At 42.6% G+C, this 22287-nt stretch overlaps 1 protein-coding gene across 1 annotated transcript in view; it reads right to left on the reverse strand.

Moving 5' to 3' along the window:
• Nucleotides 1-212: 212 nt before the first annotated feature.
• LOC139288629 (uncharacterized) overlaps nucleotides 213-22287 on the reverse strand; it is a 31556-nt gene continuing 9481 nt past the window's right edge. Inside the window, 12 exon segments of the mRNA XM_070909969.1 lie at nucleotides 213-1680; nucleotides 3138-3310; nucleotides 3500-3646; nucleotides 4074-4140; nucleotides 4633-4707; nucleotides 4824-4969; nucleotides 5705-5743; nucleotides 6021-6144; nucleotides 8534-8652; nucleotides 9174-9332; nucleotides 21795-22014; nucleotides 22089-22246. Of these exon segments, the coding sequence (XP_070766070.1) occupies nucleotides 1135-1680; nucleotides 3138-3310; nucleotides 3500-3646; nucleotides 4074-4140; nucleotides 4633-4707; nucleotides 4824-4969; nucleotides 5705-5743; nucleotides 6021-6144; nucleotides 8534-8652; nucleotides 9174-9332; nucleotides 21795-22014; nucleotides 22089-22246 (1973 nt within the window). The 3' untranslated portion in view covers nucleotides 213-1134.

Raw genomic sequence — 22287 nt, forward strand, 5'->3', positions numbered from 1 at the left:
GGTTCATAATTAACAAACCAATCCTTCACTTAAAAACTAAAATGGCATCTAATCAACTGTATTCAGACATGGTTGATTACCAAAATTACTCTAGACAGATAGAGGTTTTTCTGCAGCCTGGCAACCTACAGCATCGACAATACCTCCCATTCAGTCATACACAAATGTCATGAATAAGCCATATATGACATATTTGATGAGCCAAAGAAAACTTGTTTTAATCTTATTTTATTAGATGATTAGATGCATAAAAGAAAATCTAAATTTCACAAAAATACAACACAAAATGCAAGACAACTCACATTTATCCACGTCACCTTACATCAGCATAACATTACAAATGATGGGACCTATTAATCCATTCTTGAATATATGAGATATGCACATGTATACATAAACTATAAGCATGACTGTAAACATACATGTATACAATGTTCAGTATGTACTTCAAGGCAAACATTCTCAAACGATAACTTCAATAACTCGCGTATGAGATTAATTGTTTATTTATGTACAATGCTTGTATTACAAGTTTTTCATTTCATAATAACTTCACATGACACTGCAAGAAAACAAACAGAAAATGTCTTTTGTAAGACTAAGATAGCTTTTTTGACCATTACACACATTACTGGACGTTCTTTTAACAAATCCTTCCTGTACACACACACACACACACACATATACCATGTTAACACATTTTAGAGGTCAAAGTGCACTGCTGCTGCCATTGCAGCACAACTGAGGCAGAGGTGATTAGTTGGTCAATTATTTAAGGGAACCGTTAAGTTTGTGGCCATCATCAGTGTCTATCTTCAGGTAGTCTGACTCACCGGATGTAGGCTGTTGGGATAAGACTGCCATTGGCCAACTATTTCAGTCTGCGTGTTACCGTTTTGCAAGGGCACAGTCACTGCATCCTGGGCTTAGCGCTGTCCAAGACGATTGTGATTGGTTTAAAGAAATACAAACAAGCCAGAGCGTTTTTTTCTCCTGTCCCAGAATGATAATGGGTTGAGCTAGACCTTTCTCCGAAGTGTGGAGATAGGTCTGGCTATGTAAGCCAACTATTCTCCTATACTGGGCTGAGGACCACCATTAAGTTAGGGCGTATTGGATTGCTTTTTTTAGTGTTTAGTTCCCTCCCTCCACAGAGTGATACCTTTTTGCCCTCATTGCCATCCCAGCCTCGTAGATTGCTAACTGCAGAGCTGCTCCGGCTGGTGACTTAGAAAAGCCCTCCTCTGAGATGTAGTTTATCTTCAGGTAACCCCCCGGCCTATGCAGAGCCACTCCATGGAGGTGGGAGAAGAGCAGCGGTAAGTCACTTGTCAGCGTGTAGTGAGATACCAGCCTCAGCTCAGTGGGAATGTCTGTTTCCTCAGAGTACTCAAAAATGGCCGCCATGTATTTGGACATGTCCTGGCCCCTGGCTTTGGCTCGTCCCACCTCCTCTCCGACAAGTCTGATGGCTACATCAGAGCTGAAGGCGTTGGACCCAAAGTCCAGCCCTCTGTCTGCCTCATCTTTGTTGTCACCCTCTGGCTCTGGCTTAGGTCTGCGATTGAAGCCCCAAGAACAGATCACCAAGATAAAGTCGCTCTCCCGGATCTGACGGCAGTGCCAGGCCATACTGCCCTCCTCAGCCACGCTCAGAGAGTCCCACAGGTCCAAGCACACCTGGGAAGAACAAAGGAGAACACTGTCACGACAAAGTGTTCTAATAACACATTTTACACACCCCTATTTCATATTAAAGAAAAGATTGAAACACAGAAATTGTCAATATAATAATTAGCTTTGTAAGATGACAGTTATCCTTTTTTGTATTTCCGTCCTAGCCTTGTGGACAGTGGACCCTTGGGGGCTTACTGGGGTGGGGGGTGGGGTTTCCCATCCAGTCTACATGTGTTTTGTGGACTTGGAGAAGGCTTATGACCGTGTCCCCGGGGGGTCCTGTGAGGGGTACTGTGGGAGTATGGGGTCATCGGGGCCGTTGCTACAAGCCACCTGGTCCTTATATGTATATGTGTATATATATATATATATATATACTGTATATATATATATATATATAGTGCAAGCTGTATCTGTATATTCTGCACAAAAGTCAAATACGTTTTCGATGGGTGTCCCTTGTCACAGATTCTGTTTGTGATATTCATGGACAGGATCTCAAGGCACAGCCGGGAGAGGAGAGTGTTTGGTTTGGGGACTTCAGAATTGCTTCTCTGCTCTCTGCAGATGATGTGGCTCTGTTGGCTTCATCAGATTGTGACCCACAGCATGCACTGGGGCGGTTTGCAGCCGAGTGCAAAGTGGTCGTGATGAGAGTCAGCATCTCCAAGTCCGAGGACATGGTTCTCTCCTGGAAAAAGGTGGATTGCTCCCTGCCTGAGCAATCTGAGTTACTGCCTCAAGCAGGGAGTTCAAGTATCTCGGGGTCTTGTTCACGAGTGAGAGTAAAATAGAGCGTGAGATCGACCAGCGGATTGATGCGGTGTCAGCACTAATGCAGGTGTTGTATTGAACTGTTGTGGTGAAGAGGGAGCTAAGCCGGAAGGCAAAGCTTTTGATTTACCACTCGATCTACCTTCCAACCCCTAGCTATGGTCATGAGCTTTGGGTAAGGACCGAAAGAATGAGATTGGGTATACAAGCGACCGAAATGAGTTTCCTCATCAAGGTGGCTGGGGTCAGCCTTAGAGATAGGGGGAGGACCTCAAAAGGGATCCGAAGGGAGCTCGGAGTAGAGCCGCTGCTCCTTTGCATCGAAAGGAGCCAGTTGAGGTGGTTCGGGCATCTGATCAGGATGAATCCTGAGCACCTTCCTTTGGAGGATTTCTGGACATGTCCAACTGGTAGGAGACCCCGGGTTAGACCCAGAACACGTTGGAGGGATTACATATCTCATCTGGCCTGGGAACGCCTCGAGATCTCCCTAGAAAACATTGCTAGGGAGAGGGATGTCTGGACCACCTTGGTTAGCCTGCTGCCCACCGCGTGCCCGGCCCCGGATAAGCAGTAGAAAATGAATGGATGGATGTATTCATAATTTGTTTCTGCCTGTCCGATTCCACTGAATCAGCACACCTGTAGGAAAAGGCATTAGAGCCACGACATGTCATGTCCACTACCTGAGTGGCCATGTGTTGTTGTATGAAGGCCCCTAACTGCATGACAGCTTTGACATGAGCGGGCCCATCATAACTGCTGTAGCAAATCAGAAGACGAGGAGGGGTCAGCCTGTTTCTGGGCAATGCCATCACTTCCTCCTGAGTCCCGCTTTCTTGATGCTGCTTGATAACATCTGAATGGATGAAAATAAGAAATCTGGTTGTATTTCACATCATGCCAGTAATGGAAAAGACAGAACAGAGGTACAAGAAAGGTTCTCTGTCAAATGGTGTAAAATGGATTATTATCATGACTTATTTTGATTAGCTTTCATGAAATGCAAGCAGTGATTTTACATGAAGTATTTGGTTTGTCTTCGCACCTGGTTTTATGTCAAGTTTCTTCATCTGCAGCTTGGGCCTCCTCCTGGTGAGAGCAGCCAGTAAGACTACAAGTATGGCTACCACAGCCAGGCCCAGTGGAAGCATCAAAGCCCAGGAGAGAGTGACAGAGAGTTGCAAGGCACCTTCTGAGGAGTGGGGAGTTGTGATTACATGATAATTCAGTGACAGACCTTAAAGAAGTAGTTTGACATTTTGGAAAATGCGTTACTAATTACTGCCGAGAGTTAAAATGAGATGATTGATACCACTGTCATGCCTGTGTGCTAATTATGGAGCTAGAGCTGGGAGTAGATTATTTTAGTTTAGCATAAAGACTGGAAGCATAATAAGAATATTTCCCCAAATTCCAAAGTATTACTTAAAGGGATGAAAGACTGATGGGATTGATCACACATGTATTAAATATACACAGACTGTATTCATGGTCCAACAGACACTTAAATATTATATCACTTATATCTCCACAACAAAATGAAAAGAGAGGTTTGCATAGCACCTACTATGATGCATAGTGATTGTGTGGATCAGCAGCAATAAAACAACCTCCCCCACCTTTTTGAATGTGCATGACTTGAACACTGAATGTTTTCCTCACTGCATCCACTTCGTTAGCTGCAATCTGTGAAACAAGAAATGTTGAGCATGACAGTTCATTCTTGACCTTGTAGATTGACAAAATAAACTTCTTTTGGGGGCCACTTGGGGGCAGCGCAACAAGCTGTAAACAAAACACTGACACATCACCTTATAAAGTTGATATATCGACTGTGTTGGCTAACAGCCTATTTATCCAGAAGACATGGAGCAACATTAGCATTAATTTGGGGTTGTGATGATGAATGCAAGTCCAATATTCACTCTCCTTTTATCTCTGTTTTGCTCTCCACCAGCTCTTGAGGGGAAATATCTGGCTAAATGCTAAATGCCGATGGTTGAAAATTAATGCATAAAATATATAGATAGTCCATATAATACATATTTTTTGAGACTGGTATTTCAATATAATTTATTAAACACAAAGCCCCTGAGATTAGGTTGAAAACAGTTGTAGTTTTATATATTATGCAATCAGTGTTAAGGATAGAATAGTTATAATCCACTTTTATTTTACCTCACAAGTGTAATTGGTTCCTTCTTGAAGGCCATTCAGCTGATAGCTGTGATGAGTTTTGTTGTTGGTGGAATTCTAAGGAAATTAAATACAAGTATTCAGTTCACTTAATTATCAAATAGTTCCGTAATACACATAATAGAAGCAAGGCATTGGCAAAATATAAAGCTGCAGAAGTTGAAACAACTCACAGGTGTTATGTCTGTGTATTTCATTATGCCGTTTGCGTAACACAGTGAGAAGTAGCTTCTGATGCCCAGGTTCGGGGGAGCCAGGTTAAAGGTCACTATGATGGCAGTCCCTTCATGTTGGACCTCAATATATTTGGGATACCAGTCTACAACCAGACCATAAAATATTGACATGATGTCAAGCTGATCATAAGAAGAAACGGTAACGCTTCATTTTACAGGTCCGCAAATTTCATGATAAGTAGGTGATAATTACATGCATACATACATTTCAAGGAAAGTAATACGAAGTTAACTGATATCTAGATAGTTCCTACTAGCTAAACCCTGTTCCGTTGCCATCTCATCTGTCTCCGGTTCTGGTGCCCATTCCGGCGCCACTCCCCCACTGGGTCCCCCCACCCCGGACTTGAAAACCTTCTCCTCCTGCAGGGCCAAAGCTCCTGTGCTAGCTTCCAGACCCTTGTCGGTAGCACAGGGAAGACTTTGTTTTCCTCCTGGGCAGATCGACTTCAGGGCTAACCCCCTTCACTTTTACCCAACAGCTGGGAAGCAAAACGCAGGAATTTCTTGGTTATTGAAGAGCTGCAGCATTTATTCATGGATTGATAGATTTTCAGCAAGTTTAACTTTTGTGAAAAATCGAACCGCAACTGCTTATTAGGAAAGAGCACAATATAATTCTTAAATAATTTTGCAGTAATTTTGGACACATTTAGGGGTAATTTGGGGATAATTTCAAAGAAATTTCAAATACGTAACTTGCTAATTATCACCTACTTTCCATGAAATTTGTGGACCTGTAAATTGAAGCATTACCGAAGAAGGAAAACATTTATTGTTATACCAGACTTTATTTGGGAACTATGAGAAATTCTCACCTTTTTTGCACTGCTCAAGACCGTTCTTCTCTGCACATGCTGCAAAACCAGCGCATATTACTATAAATTCACCATTGTTTTGACAATAGTCTTACTGAAAGATATATGATGAAAAGGGCAAAGTTTAGAGAGCAGAGAGCTTTCTGGGGACAGAGCAGGAGATGTCATTATATGTACAGTAAATAAGCCAAGAGAAGGAGGGATTTAGATTTTGAAGGTTACCCTGAAGCAACCACAAAGTTCACTGAAACTGTGTGTGTGTGTGTGTGTGTGCTTTATGAGATAATATCTAGTCTAGAGCTTAAAGTAGTCTTACAGCGTGTGGAAAAGATCTTGCTGTGGTAGAACCTCTCCCACTCCTCAGGCACTGGCAGAGCCATGACGGTAACAGCATACTGGGACCCAAGGGAGAGGCCGGGGAAAGGGTCTGACTTGTACACCTGCAGAATTCAGTGGCAATTATGACTTCAAACACACTGCACACTTATCTGATAAGCTGAGATAAGAGTTTTTGACATATTCTTTATTAGTGGTTAAATAGAACGGCTTTCTCATACAAAGTCTCATATATATTGCTGTTATATATTATATATATTCATCCATCTATTTGCTATACCCACTTATCCTTGAGAGTCACAGGGGGGCTACAGCCAATCCCAGCTGACATATGTTTATCAACACTTTCCCCAAAGAATTGTTGAGTCGAGTTGCCATTTTATGTGATGTGACGTTGTGTGTTTTTGATTGAATTTGAACTTTTTACTTACTTTTTTGTAGGATGATTTGATTTGAGCATATGCAGATTTGGATATGAGACTTGGACTTGGTTATGGTCAGATTTGCCTCCCAGAGTACCAGAATACTAGTACAGAGTGGTCATTGCAGCCTGTAGCTCTGGTACTAACTTGTGGTTCTTTCATGAAACATTTACCATTAAATAGATATCACGTTTTTTAAAACATGATCCCTGTCTTTCATAGGCAACAATATGGTGTTTATGCATTGCAGTTCTTAAAAGTCACTTGTTGGTTTAACACTTGCTACACTTTAACAATTTCACACTTTTCTTTATTGTATGATGACGCCTCAAGGACATGTATGGATGTGTTAATGACCTTTGGTATGGTCCAGAATACTTAAATAATCTGTTGATTTCATGAGTCTGTTCTTAAAGCTGTGTTATTATTGGTTCTGTTAGTTAAATTATAAAGCTTGTATGTAAGGTGAAGCATGCTTTAGTGAAGTAATGCTAGATTAAAGCTGCATTTCATGTGTGATTTGTGCTATTTTCCAATGCTTTATGCGAATACATATTTCATATACATATTCTATAGGTGAGTTCAAATGCTCACCTATAGGACTCCATTAGAGATTGTCATTAAGTTGAGTTAAAAGGGTTAAAAAGTGGTATTTGAGTATAAATGACAGTAATGCTAATTCATTTTCAATCTAAAGCATATAATCCAAGGAAAATTGTAAAGCTATTGTGACATATTCCATCAGGATGTTAAAGTAAATGGACTCAAATGGTCTCACATATATAGTGCTTTTCAACCTTCATGGTTCCCACAGTTTTGGAGCTACAGCACTGTGTGTCATCTATAAAGGTTTTGTGAAGAGTTAGACCATCATTCAGCCAGGGATGCTATAGGACATAGTTTTTACATGTAAAACAATTAACACAATATACGTTATATTAACGTACATCACCCCTGTCCCCACTGCGTTACATTAACGCACCCACCCCCTACTGGACACTTTATCTGGACACTTTACTTTATTCTGGTCACTGCACTGTTGTTATTTATCTTATCTTATTTTTTATTTTTATTTTTATTCTTATTCTTATTTTAGCTTTTATATTCTACTTATTTGTTATCAAAACAATAGCACCTTCAGACCACAGCAAATTCCTTGTAATGTATGTTACTTGGCAATAAACAGTTTCTGATTCTGATTCTGATTCTGATTACAGAAACCGAAATGAAGCAGGTGGATAGCAACTTGTTGCCTAGTAATGGGCAAATTGCACTAATCTGTTTCTAATATGTCAGACATAAAATGCATCGTCGTGGGACATAGTGACGCAAATATCTCTTCTTTGAAACTGGCAGATTACATATAAAATTAGACAGATGAGTTGTGTACACAGGGTTGAGCAAAAATGATTTGTTTCAAAAACAAAATCAGCCCCATACAACCTATAGTTATCAAAATAAGGGTTATTAGAAACCTCACCGTTTTCATCGTTTACCAAGTCAAACACAGTAATGTGTGTTCCTTTCATTGGATTAAGTGTTAATGTGGTTTAAATGTATGCATGTGGAGTTCCCACCGTTGTGAGCATGTCCAATGGTGTATGGTGTCATAGTCCTTCAGGACATTCTCATAACAAAAGGCTAAATAACAGACTTCCTGTGACGTTGCCTCTCGTGTGATAATTACAGCTTTTGAATGATCTTGATGAGCTTGATAAAATCATAAGGGCATATTTTCAGTTTTTCTGAAGGATGATGTCACTGTTATCCCACCCAAAATATAACATAATTTCATAAACACCAGGTCATAATGTGAGAGTATGTCCAGAAGCTAAAAGATACTGGCTGCTGGTGTGTCTTCCCAGGGGAAAGTCTTTGGTCTTTGGGGTGGGAAAGATTTAAGATCCACTCCCTGATGAAATAATCTGTAATCAAAATGTAAATGTATTTATATTCAAAGTATTGCTTAGTTGTTTGTTGTTGAGAACTGCTTTTAACAAGAATTTGCGTTAAAAGTGGCATTCTAGGCAGAAAAAGAAGCACAGACCAAAGCGAGCGGGGCCCTTCCTACCCTTTGAGCATGTGAAGCCGGGATGGAGAGGTTACGGTGGAAGAGAAAGAGCTGACAGGCAACACCAGACCCTCCCAAAGCCTGGAGGGACACCTGAAAGCCTCGCAGGAAGGCGATGCCTGCAGCAAACACAAAAGGACAGCGTGAAGTCAGTGTCACGGACTCGGCAAGCCATCATCTAAGTTGCATACAAACTCCAAAGTCAAATGCATGTGTGTGCTGCTTGTGTTACACCAGTTCAGTGCATGCTCAATTAAACTTTTAACAAGAAAGTCTGTTATACTGTCACCTGTCAAAGCCTGGAATAATTCAACGAGCTGTCTCTCATACCTGTACTTAGAAGCATTCTCATAATGCAAGGCATAATTTTCGCCTTTCAAAAATAATTCACTGTATGTCACCTGAAGTAAATCTTCTTTATGTCAAACCCTGATATGACAAATTATTTGGGGGACGTAACTCCTGCCTGACATGGTATTTTAATTTCAAAACTGGCTACAGTCTTAAAAACTGACCAAACAACTGTATGACTTTCACCCCAATTTAAAGACATGCTATGTATCCTTATCACAACCGCATACAGAAATTGGCTTTAGAATATAGGATGAGAGTATTTCGTTGTCAATCTGTATCAACATACCATAGTAACTGGGCTTCCAGGAGACAACCATTGTGTCATATTTGGGGTTTGGCTCATGTACAAACTCAATCTTCACATCATTTGGTGCTTGGACATAGTGCTGACAGATTTTAGGGTCTCCTTCTCCTAGCAACTCAAAACATGGCCATGGAATACAACCTGAGGAGAAATAACAATGACACATAGAATATCAAAGTGTTTTGCTGCAAAAGACATTCTCAGTACATGATGATTTCTTGACAGTGCACAAGTCAGCAATCAATACATTTCTGGATATCTAATATGAAAGGAAACAGGATGTTTTAGCAAGACCGGGCTACAGTCATGCTAACGGCTATGAGGTTGTACTTGTTAGCATGCATGGATAAGCGTAAATACAGTAAGATTGTTATTCACGTCGGCGGTAATGACTCCCGGTTACGCCAATCGGAGGTCACTAAAATTAACGTGGAGTCGGTGTGTTCGTTTGCAAAAACTATGTCGGACTCCGTAGTTTTCTCTGGGCCCCTTCCCAATTTGACCAGTGATGACATGTTTAGCCGCATGTCATCATTCAACCGCTGGCTGTCGAGGTGGTGTCCAGCAAACGATGTGGGCTTCGTAGATAATTGGCGGACTTTCTGGAGGAGACCTGGTCTGATGAGGAGAGACGGCATTCATGCCACTTTGGATGGAGCGGCTCTCATATCTAGAAATCTGACCGACTTTATTAGTGAACCAAAACCGTGACAACCCAGAGTCCAGACCAGGATGCAGAGTCGCAGTCCTACACGCTTCTCTGCGCTTCCATTAGAGCAGTTACCCACCCAAAACCCCATAATGACTGTGTCTCCCCCCCGACCACTTAAATTAATTCAATCAAAATTAAACAGGAGAGCAGTCATTAATAAAAACCTAATAAAAATTAAGACCACCACTGCTATAGGACAAAACAATAGGAAAATTAAGTGTGGACTGTTAAATATCAGATCTCTGTCATCTAAAGCTGTATTAGTAAACAAGCTAATATCAGATAATCATTTTGATCTACTGTGCTATTATTACAGCTATTATTACAGCTGTAACTACTATCATCAGTCATATTTCCATTATTATTATAATTATAGCTGCTATTTCTACTGCTAGTCCGTCTGTCGGTCTGTCTATCTGTGTCTTTATGTCTATCTCTCTCTCTGTCTCTTTCTGTCTGTCTGTCTGTCTCTCCCCCTCTCTCTTTCTCCCTCCCTCTCTATGTCTCTCTCTCTCTCCCTCTCTCTCTCTTTCTCAAACCCAACCGGTCAAAGCAGATGACCGCCCACCTAGAGTCTGGTTCTGCTTGAGGTTTCTGCCTCTTAAAAGGAAGTTTTTCCTTGCCATTGTCGCCAAAGTGCTTGCTCATGGTGGGAACTGTTGGGTCTCTGTAATAACATTATATTATTATTATTATCAAAGTGTTTTTATTGAATTTTCTGTTCAAACAACAAACATCCCATTCAAAAAAAAAAAATAAATAAAATAAAAAAAATAAAATAAAATAAAATAAAAAAATAAATTAAAAAAAAGACAGCAGGACTCAAAACATACATCTCAAATACAGGTCTAAACCACAGACAAAACAGTAACAAGACATACCATACTAATATCAGACATCAGACATACCCATCACCCATGTGGGAAGGGAAGGGAAGGAGGGGGGGGGGTCAAAAGCTGCCATCTATGTTGGGGCTAATTAGAACTCATGTTCAAAGTAGGAAATAAAAGGCTGCCAGACCGTAGAGTACTTCTTAGTGTTGCCCTGCAAGGTGAATCTAATATGTTCTAATTTAAGGTGTGCCATCACCTCTTCTACCCATCGTTTATGGGATGGCGGTGTCGCCTTTATCCAGTTAAGTAGGATCAATCTCCTAGCCAGCAATGAAGAGAATGCTATTGTTTTCCTTTGAGAGATTGTTAGTGGCGCTTCCCTTGGTGTCACACCAAAGATGGCTGTCAGAGGGCCGGGCTCTATATCTTTGTTATAGATTGACGAGAAAGTTCTAAAAATTCTGGCCCAGAACTCTTTCAGCTTGGGACAGGACCAGAACATATGACCTATATTGGCTGGCAACTGTTTACATCTAGGGCAAGTCGGATCAGCCCCCTGATACATTCTTGCCAGTTTGTCCCTTGAGAAATGAAGTCTGTGTAAGACCTTAAACTGTATCAATCCATGTCTAACACATACAGAAGAAGAGTGTATTAGTTCCACTGCCCGTCTCCAGTCAACATCTGATATGTCCAATTCTAACTCTTCCTCCCACTTCCTTTGTAAGATATCAAGGGATGGGGAAGCCACCTTCTGGATGCTCACATAGAGCGTGGAAACCGTCCCTTTAAGAGTTGGATTCATGTCTAGCAGCCCATCTATCCATCCACTCCGCGGCAACTCAAGGGATGAGGCGAATGTCTTTTTCACAAAATCTCGAACCTGAAAATATCTTAAGTAATTCGTCTTTGAGGGGATTCCATATTCCTTCTCCAACTGAGCAGCAGACATGAAAACACCACCTTTAAAAAGATTTTTGACGCATTCCACCCCAGCTCTATACCATTCCCTAAATGCTGTTCCCCCAAGGGCCGGGGAGAATAAGTGATTGCCATAGACGGGAGCAGACAGGAGGGCGTTTCTATTTTTAAAATGTGTTCTGAATTGGACCCAGATTTTGATAGAGTCACATACAACAGGGTTGTTTGTGTAAAGGTGTTTGCTTAAGGGCAGAGGAGCGCAGACCAGGGAGCATAGGGACACCGGGCTAGATGCATATCTTTCCATATGTACCCACACTGGAGTTTCATCGTCATCCAACTTTGAGACCCAAAACAACACCTTATGTATATTAGCAGCCCAATAATAGTGCATATAATTTGGTAGGGCCAGGCCTCCCTCTTCCCTCTGTCTCTCAAGGAACTCCCTTCTTATCCGGGGGACTTTTTTTTCCCAGATAAAGGTGGATGTACATTTATTCAGTTCTTTAAAAAATGACTTCGGTATGAAAATTGGTACCGTCTGGAATAAATAGAGGAACCGTGGCATTATGTTCATTTTAACAGAATTTATCTTCCCTGCTAATGATAGGGGGAGGGATGACCACCTTTCCATATCTAATTTTGCCGTATCCAATGTTACTTTAAAATTATGATTAAATAAATCTTTATACCTCCTCGTTACATTGATACCTAAATAGGTAAACTTATCCTTATTTGTTGTAAAGGGATAGGCCTGGAATGAAAGTTTCCTCGCCTGTTTATTAATTGGGAAAAGGACACTTTTTCCCAGGTTAATTTTATAACCCGACACCCTCCCATAGTCTTCGATAATACCAAGAGCTACCGGGATGTTCGTGACAGGATTCGACAGGAAGAGGAGGAGGTCATCAGCGTATAAAGACAACTTATGAATTTGCGTGCCCCTGTGTATTCCCCCGAGCTCAGCAGCATGCCTCAGCATTATTGCGAGGGGCTCAATTGCCACATCAAAGAGCATGGGCGACAAGGGGCAACCCTGCCTTGTCCCCCGAAACAGAGGAAAAGGTTCAGATATTATATTGTTTGTTCTTACCATAGCCTGGGGGTTCGCATAAATTATCTCAATCCACGAGCGAAATTTAGGACCGAATCCGAATCTCTCGAGGGCCGTGAACAGATAGAAATACTCTATTCTATCAAAGGCTTTGTGGGCATCCAGGGAGATCACAATCTCAGGCTCAATGTTATCTTCAGCAGTGTATATCACATTAAACAAGCGACGGAGATTACTGGAAAGTTGTCTACCAGCAACAAACCCTGTCTGGTCAGGATGAATTATTTTACTTATAACAAGCTCAATCCTAGCCGCCAATATTTTGGCCAATATCTTATAATCACAGCCAAGTAGACTCACTGGGCGGTATGATTCACATTTAAGTGGGTCTTTATTTTTCTTAAGGAGTACAGAGATCAAAGCCTGTGACATTGTTTGAGGCAAAGCTTTTTTATCAAGGACCTCCCTATATACTCCACAAAGCAGGGGTATCAGTTTAGAAGCGAATGTTTTATAAAACTCACTTGGGAACCCATCAGGGCCCGGCGCTTTGCCTGTCTTCATATTCCGAATCGCATTCTCTATCTCCCTAGCCGTCATGGGTCCCTCTAATCTATCCCTATCTGCGTCATCTAGGGATGGTATTTCCAGATTTTCAAAAAAAATTTTCACTCGTTCCTTGTCATCTGTTTCTGAAGTATACAGATCCTTATAAAAAGATTTAAATTGGTCGTTAATACCCTTCTGATCTATAATTTTGTTTCCCAGGTTATCTCCTATCTGTACTATCCTGCCAGCAGCTGCTGATTGCTTCAACTGGTAGCTCAGGAGCTTACCCGCACGCTCACCATGCTCATAGAGATCCTGTCTTGACCTAAGATATAGATCCTCCTCACATTGACTTATCAAGACATCATATTCAGTTTGGAGCAAAATCCGCTTTCTATGTAGCTCCTCAGAGGGAGTCATAGAATTTGCCAGGTCAACTTCTTTTATTGCTTTTATTAATTCCGTGGTACGTTTCATCTTTCTCTTCCTTTCACCAGCACTGTATGAAATTATTTGTCCTCGTAAATAAGCTTTTAAGGATTCCCACAGAGTGCCATTACTTATATCAGGGGTATCATTAAGTTCTAAGAAAAAGACTATTTGCGAGTTTATGAATTTTGTAAAATCATCATCTGCCAATAGCCTGCTATTAAGGCGCCACATTCTCTGAGGTGGCGTATTCTCAGGAAAGTGAAGTTTCAACATGACCGGGCTGTGATCAGATATTACTATACCAGTGTATTCTACATCTGTTACTATAGAAGTCAGTTTATTATCTAATAAGAAATAGTCAATTCTAGTATATGTTTGATGTGGTGGGGAGTAAAAGGAGTACTGTCTGGAGGTTGGGTTTATGAATCTCCATGGATCAAACACACCATATGCTTTACAAAAAGAGTTAATGCATTGTGCTGATTTACTTAATACATTGGATGTTGGGCTAGAGCGGTCCAAGGTTGAGTCTAGGACACAGTTTAGGTCTCCCCCTAGAATCAGATTATGAGCGTCCAAATTAGGCAGTAATGAGAATAAGTCCTTAAAAAATTGAACATTATCCCAATTGGGTGCGTATATGTTTGCCAACACCACTGGCATATTGAATAATTTTCCAACCACAATAACATATCGACCATGTTTATCTTTTATAGTAGTTGTTTCTACGAATTGTACATTCCTGTGTATAAGGATGGCCACTCCTCGACTCTTACTATTGAAATTTGAGTGATAAATCTGATTGAATCCCCCCCTACAAAGCTTGAGGTGGTCCTTGTTCAACAAATGCGTCTCCTGTAAGTAAACTATCTCCGCTCCCTGGTCTCTCAAATGCGAAAATATCTTACTCCGTTTAGCCGGCTTATTGATCGCCCTTACGTTCCAGCTCATCAATTTTGTGTCCATTCTGCTCGCATCCATGTTTGGTGCCATGTCAGGAGTCCGCAGCCCGGAATCACCATTGCACCCCTATGATACCCACTTTCCGGATCACACCTTGAAGATTTGGCAGCAAAAACAAAAAGGTTAAAAGGAGAGGGTCTGGGGAGGGAGGGGGGGGTGTCACACACACAGACACAGCTAACACATAACACATTACATATATGAACGCTAACACAGTGCTCTTTAACGAGCTCTCTCGTGGCCAACCGGTCCATCATCCTCCTACACACCAAGCCTACCGTGTGCGGCTCCGTGTATATCACCCCCTAACCTTAAAAGTATAACATCACCCCTTTGACTTAATCACCTCATGGGAAAAACAAACAGAGGGAGCTCTCAAGAGCAAGATCCTAAATAATGTAAAATATTAAAAATAGAAATAAAAGGCAATACCATAGGCAGTAGGCAACAATAGCCAAGGGGGAAAAATCAATTCTTAAACCTTGAATAAGACAAAACAATAATATGACAGGGCAACCGTAGCTCCTAGGATGGGATGAGAATTATATATCTATATACACAGAAAAAAAAAAAAAAAAATATATATATATATATATATATATATATACATACACCCAGCAATATATGTGAGTGCATGTGCATATCCCCACTTAAATACACACTGAAACAAATATTTCTTTGTCAATATTGTCAAATCTAGTCAACAAAATCCTGCTTGCAGTAGTCATCCCATTTCAACAGTGTAAGCATGTGTACATTTCTACTTAGCCAAGCTGAAACCAGTCTATATGCTTCACCCAGGGTTCAGTTTCTTCTTGATGTAATCCACGGCGTCTTTTGGGCTCTCGAAGATTTTCGTTTGCCCTCCTTCTGGCGTAATCACCAGGGTTGCCGGGTAACGCAGCCCATATCTGATCCCCGTGCAGGCCCGCAGGAGGCTTCTTGCTTCTTTGAAGGCTGCTCTCTTACTGTTTACCTCCTGGGTGTAGTCCGGGAAGATGTGAATCTGTCCGCTCCGACCCTCCGGTGTTCTCTCCATTTCTCTCGCCTTCTTCATTATCTCCTCTTTCTCTGTAAAGTAGTGACATCTCACGACGAACGCTCTCGGCGGAACTCCGTTCCCGTCTCGTCTCGCGCCGAGTGTCCGGTGTGCTCGATCAAGCGTCGGTGTTACTGCTAGTCCCAACTTGTCTTTCAGCAAGCCCGCCATAAAGTCTGACGGCTTTTTGCCCGTCTCGGCCCCTTCTCTTACCCCCACGACACGTATGTTGTTGCGTCGTGATCGTGCCTCGAGGTCTTCACTCCGTCCCCTCAGCTTCAGTACCTCCTTCTCCATTTCTTTCAGTTTTGTCTCAATGTTGGTTATGCTGTCAGACTGACCATTCAATATTTCATCCACCTCTTTTTTCCGTTCGTCCATCCTATTAGCCAAACTGCTAGTATGATCGCTAATCAGCCTCACCTCCCCACGTAGCAACTCAAACTGAGCTTTAGCATTCTCTTCCACGCTCCTAGCCCATTTTTCCATCTCGGCCTTCGTCTCTTTCCTTCCTTTCTCTACTTCTTCTTTGCACCTCACGATCTCGGTCTTTGTCTCCTCCCTGTATTTCGTATTCTCAACGTTGCCGTTTTTAATCTCGGACATCATATCCTTAGCCCACTGAGGCATGTCGTCGGCACGTGTTAGGCTAATATCACCCTTGCTAGCCGAGGAGGTCAAGTTGCTAACCACCGGCGGCTTTTCTCCGCCCGTTCGAGTCGATCTGGAGGTCATTTTCGGTCGTAAACTGCACTGAGAACGCACTCGTTCACTCCCAAAACAGAATCTTATTCGTCCAGCCCCCCCAAAATGATACAAATATGGCGATATTAATATTTTTGACTACTTTTACACGGAGCCTCCGCACACACGTCTTCACACGGCAAAGCACATCCGGAAGTCTTCCTGTAATAACATTATAAAGAGTCGGTCTAGACCTGCTCTATTTGTAAAGTGTCATGAGATGACTTTTGTTGTGATTTGGCGCTATATAAATAAAATTGAATTGAATTGAATTGAAAAGAAATATTTCATTAAGAATATCTGTCCTAAATGATGATCTGCCAGATCTCATGCTTGTTAGTGCTGCAAAGCTGTCAGATGCAATAACAGTGTTATTTATTTCCTTCTCTTCTATCCACTGCAAGGCCAATAATATTGCCAATAGCTCTGAGGTATATACTGACAAGTGGTCTGACACTCTTTTCCTAATATATGATTCAGTCACTCGGATATAAGCTGCTGCACCTGCACACCCTGTAACAGGATCTTTGGAGCCATCTGTGAATATGAACACAGAGTCTGAAAAATGCTGATCAAACTTTGCGGCATACTGAAAGTTGCTTTGACTTGTCCTTCAATTGCTGCTGTATATTGAGGTCTATACTTGGCAAGGAGAACAACCAGGGAAGAATGGAAGAAATTGAAACTGTGGGGCTGTACTGTAATTGATGGCCTTTGCATCACCAATCCACCCAAAACTTTTGTCTCATTATGTTCCCAGCATTCTGTTAAAACACTTTTGGCAGGATGTGTCATGTCTCGTCATTTACGTTAAGTTACCGTTTTTGTCTCGTTTAGTCATGTTGTCTTGTCATTTCCTGTTTTATTTTGTAGTATTGTGTGCCCTCTCGTTTCAGAACATTTTACTTCCTGCCCTCGTGTTTCCCGCCTTTGTGATTGTCAGTCCCCCTGATTGTTTCCACCTGTGTTCACTCACCTCATGTTTAAATAGTCTGCGTCTCCCTTTGTCTTGTGGCAGTTTGTCTTGTCCTCAGTGCCATGATAACCAGCGGTAATTCCATGTCAAGATTTCCTGTTAGTCCCTGTGTGAGTTGTTTCAGTGTTCTTGTTAATTTGTTCACTTTACTGTCTTGTTTTTCCTAGTTTTGTTCCTCCACTTTTTGGGAGTGATTTTCTGTTGTTAACTTTGTAGATATCTCTTGCTTTGTCAAGCTTCATATTTTGTTATAAATAAATACTCTTTATTATATATTTGTACTTTGTTTGAGTCGTGTGTGTGGGTTCATTTTTTGCCTTGCTCAGTCGTGACAAGATGCATATCAGAATCAGAAACTGTTTATTACTAAGTAACATACATTACAAGGAATTTGCCGTGGTCTGAAGGTGCTATTGTTTTGACAACAAATATGTAGAATATAAAAGGTAAAATAAAAATAAGATAAGATAAATAACAAACAGTGTAGTGACCAAAATAAAGTGTCCAGTAGGGGGTGGGTGCGTTAATGTAACGCAGGGGGGACAGGGGTGATGTACGTTAATATAACGTATAACTTGTGTTTGTGTTCGGGGGGGGGTCAATGTAAGTTCGTCAGGTTGACTGCAGAGGGGAAGAAACTGTTTTTGTGGTGGGAGGTTTTGGTCCTGATGGACCGCAGCCTCCTGCCAGAGGGGAGGGGGTCGAACAGATGGTGTCCAGGGTGGGAGGGGTCAGCAGCGATCTTCCCTGCTCTCCTCAGGGTCCTGGAGGAGTACAGGTCCTGAAGAGATGATGTTCAGCTCCCTCAGGAGCTTGACGGAGCTTGACGGACTGGTGACTGGAGGTGCAGCTGTTGGTGTACAGGGAGAAGAGTAGAGGAGAAAGAACACAGCCTTGAGGGGAGCCGATGCTGATCGTCCGCGAGTCTGAGACGTGTTTCCCCAGCTTCACGTGCTGCTTCCTGTCAGACAGGAAATCTGTGATCCACCTGCAGGTGGGGTCAGGCACGTTCAGCTGGGAGAGCTTGTCCTGAAGAAGAGCCGGGACGATCGTGTTGAAGGCAGAGCTGAAGTCCACGAACAGGATCCTGGCATAGGATCCTGCGGAGTCCAGGTGCTGGAGGATGAAGTGTAGGGCCAAGTTGACGGCGTCGTCTACAGACCTGTTGGCTCTGTAGGCGAACTGCAGGGGGTCCAGCAGAGGGTCGGTGATGGATTTGAGGTGGGACAAAACCAGGCGTTCAAATGATTTCATGACCACAGAGGTCAGGGCGACGGGTGTGTAGTCATTTAATCCTGTGGGCCCTGGTTTTTTGGGGACGGAGATGATGGTGGAGGCCTTGAAGCAGGCTGGCACGTGGCATGTCTCCAGTGAGGTGTTGAAGAGGCTCTTGGCTTGTAGTTGGTGATCTGTCTGAGCCCCCTCCACACAGAAGCAGAGTCGTTGGAGGAGAACTGGTCTTGTAGTCTCTCTGAGTACAGTCGTTTAGCTTCCCTCACCGCCTTGCTAAACTTGTACTTGGCTTCCTTAAACTCTGCTCTGTTGCCACTCTTAAACGCCTCTTCCTTTTCCAACCTCAGCTGTCGCAGTCTTTCTGTGAACCAGGGTTTGTCGTTGTTATAACTCACCCTGGTCCGAGTTGGTACGCAGCAGTCCTCACAGAAGCTGATATATGAAGTCACAACCTCTGTGTACTCATCCAGACTGTTGGTAGCAGTCCTGAAAACATCCCAGTCAGTACAGTCCAAACACGCCTTCAGGTCCTCTGCAGCTTCACTGGTCCACTTCTTCGAAGTTCTCGCAACAGACTTAGAAAGTTTTAATTTCTGCCTGTATGCAGGAATCAGGTGGACTATGTCATGGTCAGAGTGTCCCAATGCAGCGCGGGTGACGGCGTGAAAAGCGTTAATGACTGTGGTGTAACAGTGATCCAGAGTCCAAATATACAACTGAGCGCCACAGGAAATCATTCCTGCCTGTGGCCATCAAACTGTTCAACTCCTCCCTCAGAGTGTCAGACACTCAGAAGAAACAGACTGGAAATCTGGACCTGCTTCTACATATACTACCTCACTATTACTTATTCTTAAATGTCAGTGCAATACATATATGGTCAAACACAATAGTGCAATACATACAGTGCATCCGGAAAGTATTCACAGCGCTTCACTTTTTCCACATTTTGTTATGTTGCAGCCTTATACCAAAATGGATTAAATTCATTTTTTTCCTCAAAATTCTACACACAACACCCCATAATGACAACGTGAAAAAAGTTTATTTGAGATTTTTGCAAATTTATTAAAAATAAAAAACCTGAGAAATCACATGTACATAAGTATTCACAGCCTTTGCTCAATACTTTGTTGATGCACCTTTGGCAGCAATTACAGCCTCAAGTCTTTTTGAATATGATGCCACAAGCTTGGCACACCTATCTTTGGGCAGTTTCACCCATTCCTCTTTGCAGCACCTCTCAAGCTCCATCAGGTTGGATGGGAAGCGTCGGTGCACAGCCATTTTCAGATCTCTCCAGAGATGTTCAATCGGATTCAAGTCTGGGCTCTGGCTGGGCCACTCAAGGACATTCACAGAGTTGTCCTGAAGCCACTCCTTTGATATCTTGGCTGTGTGCTTAGGGTCGTTGTCCTGCTGAAAGATAAACCGTCGCCCCAGTCTGAGGTCAAGAGCGCTCTGGAGCAGGTTTTCATCCAGGATGTCTCTGTACTTTGCTGCATTCATCTTTCCCTCTATCCTGACTAGTCTCCCAGTTCCTGCCGCTGAAAAACATCCCCACAGCATGATGCTGCCACCACCATGCTTCACTGTAGGGATGGTATTGGCCTGGTGATGAGCGGTGCCTGGTTTCCTCCAAACGTGACGCCTGGCATTCACACCAAAGAGTTCAATCTTTGTCTCATCAGACCAGAGAATTTTGTTTCTCATGGTCTGAGAGTCCTTCAGGTGCCTTTTGGCAAACTCCAGGTGGGCTGCTATGTGCCTTTTACTAAGGAGTGGCTTCCGTCTGGCCACTCTACCATACAGGCCTGATTGGTGGATTGCTGCAGAGATGGTTGTCCTTCTGGAAGGTTCTCCTCTCTCCACAGAGGAACTCTGGAGCTCTGACAGAGTGACCATCAGGTTCTTGGTCACCTCCCTGACTAAGGCCCTTCTCCCCCGATTACTCAGTTTAGATGGCCGGCCAGCTCTAGGAAGAGTCCTGGTGGTTCCGAACTTCTTCCACTTACGGATGATGGAGGCCACTGTGCTCATTGGGACCTTCAAAGCAGCAGAAATTTTTCTGTAACCTTCCCCAGATTTGTGCCTCGAGACAATCCTGTCTCGGAGGTCTACAGACAATTCCTTTGACTTCATGCTTGGTTTGTGCTCTGACATGCACTGTCAACTGTGGGACCTTATATAGACAGGTGTGTGCCTTTCCAAATCATGTCCAATCAACTGAATTTACCACAGGTGGACTCCAATTAAGCTGCAGAAACATCTCAAGGATGATCAGTGGAAACAGGATGCACCTGAGCTCAATTTTGAGCTTCATGGCAAAGGCTGTGAATACTTATGTACATGTGATTTCTTAGTTTTTTATTTTTAATAAATTTGCAAAAATTTCAAAAAAACTTTTTTCACATTGTCATTATGGGGTGTTGTGTGTAGAATTTTGAGGAAAAAAATTAATTTAATCCATTTTGGAATAAGGGTGTAACATAACAAAATGTGGAAAAAGTGAAGCGCTGTGAATACTTTCCGGATGCACTGTATTTAAGCCTTCAAACAAATAAAAAAACAACACTCAAAAGGTCTTCCATATGAATGTAAAACATTTTAAAATTTCCTGGAAAATAGCGAGCCAAGGAAACACCATAAAATCATTACGACAGTGCTTACACTTAAACGCTTTCTTGTGGAGTGAGATGAGAAGATCCCACACATCTCTCGTACACTAAGTATTAAACTACAGCCCATACGTAAGCACAGACAGGGCGAGGCTAGCTATTTCCCCGTTTCCACTCTTTGTGCTACCAACACCTCTAAAGCCACCAGCACAATACAAACATGTTTATAATGTGCTGTGTCGCCCCTGGCATCTGGCTGCAGCGTCATATTTAGTGTACAGACATGAGTGGTATACATGCTGCTGTCATGATTTCAGAGCAGCAGACAGGTGTCGTTGCATGACATGGAGTGAACTGCCTACAGCCCTCCTGACTGGTCTGAAGTCACCTTGGACTAAGTAGTTTGTAAAACAACTTACTCCACTTGGCCTGTAATTCTTCATTGACCAAATGCTTCATGGCAGCCATTTGTTATGTTTTTGAATGAACACAGCACACACCAGATGTGAATCAACTCAGCACAGCTTACCAGGAGGCATGAACTCCCTGAGCTTCTCTGGAATAACGATGCCTTCTTCGGTTTGGTAATTCTCTAGGATGGCACACATCACACGTGTGGTGGCGCACATGGTCGCATTCAGCATGTGCACAAACTCTGCCTATATAACAAACAAAGAGGAAGCAAGTTGAGTACAGACAGGATAAAACGTCTGCCAAGGAAAGTGAGAGGCATTCCTGCATTCAATCAGCTGCCCAACAGTAGCCTCGGCTGCATTATCAAACAGATCTTTATCGAGCTGTACAGCTGGAACAGAGCACTCACCTTGTCCATCATCTTTTTGGTCTGTCCGTAGCGGATGCGGAGGCGTCTGGCCTGGTAGTCGGTGCAGTTTGAGCAGGAGACCAGCTCTCTGAAAGCACCGGAGCCAGGGAACCAGGCCTCCAGATCCAGCTTCTTACTAGCTGCATGATTTAGGGCACCTGTGATGACATACAGTAGTTAGTATAAGTAGTTAGCGGAT

The sequence above is a fragment of the Enoplosus armatus genome, chromosome 8 (genome assembly GCF_043641665.1).
Source record: "Enoplosus armatus isolate fEnoArm2 chromosome 8, fEnoArm2.hap1, whole genome shotgun sequence".
In the NCBI taxonomy this organism is placed as follows: domain Eukaryota; kingdom Metazoa; phylum Chordata; class Actinopteri; order Centrarchiformes; family Enoplosidae; genus Enoplosus; species Enoplosus armatus.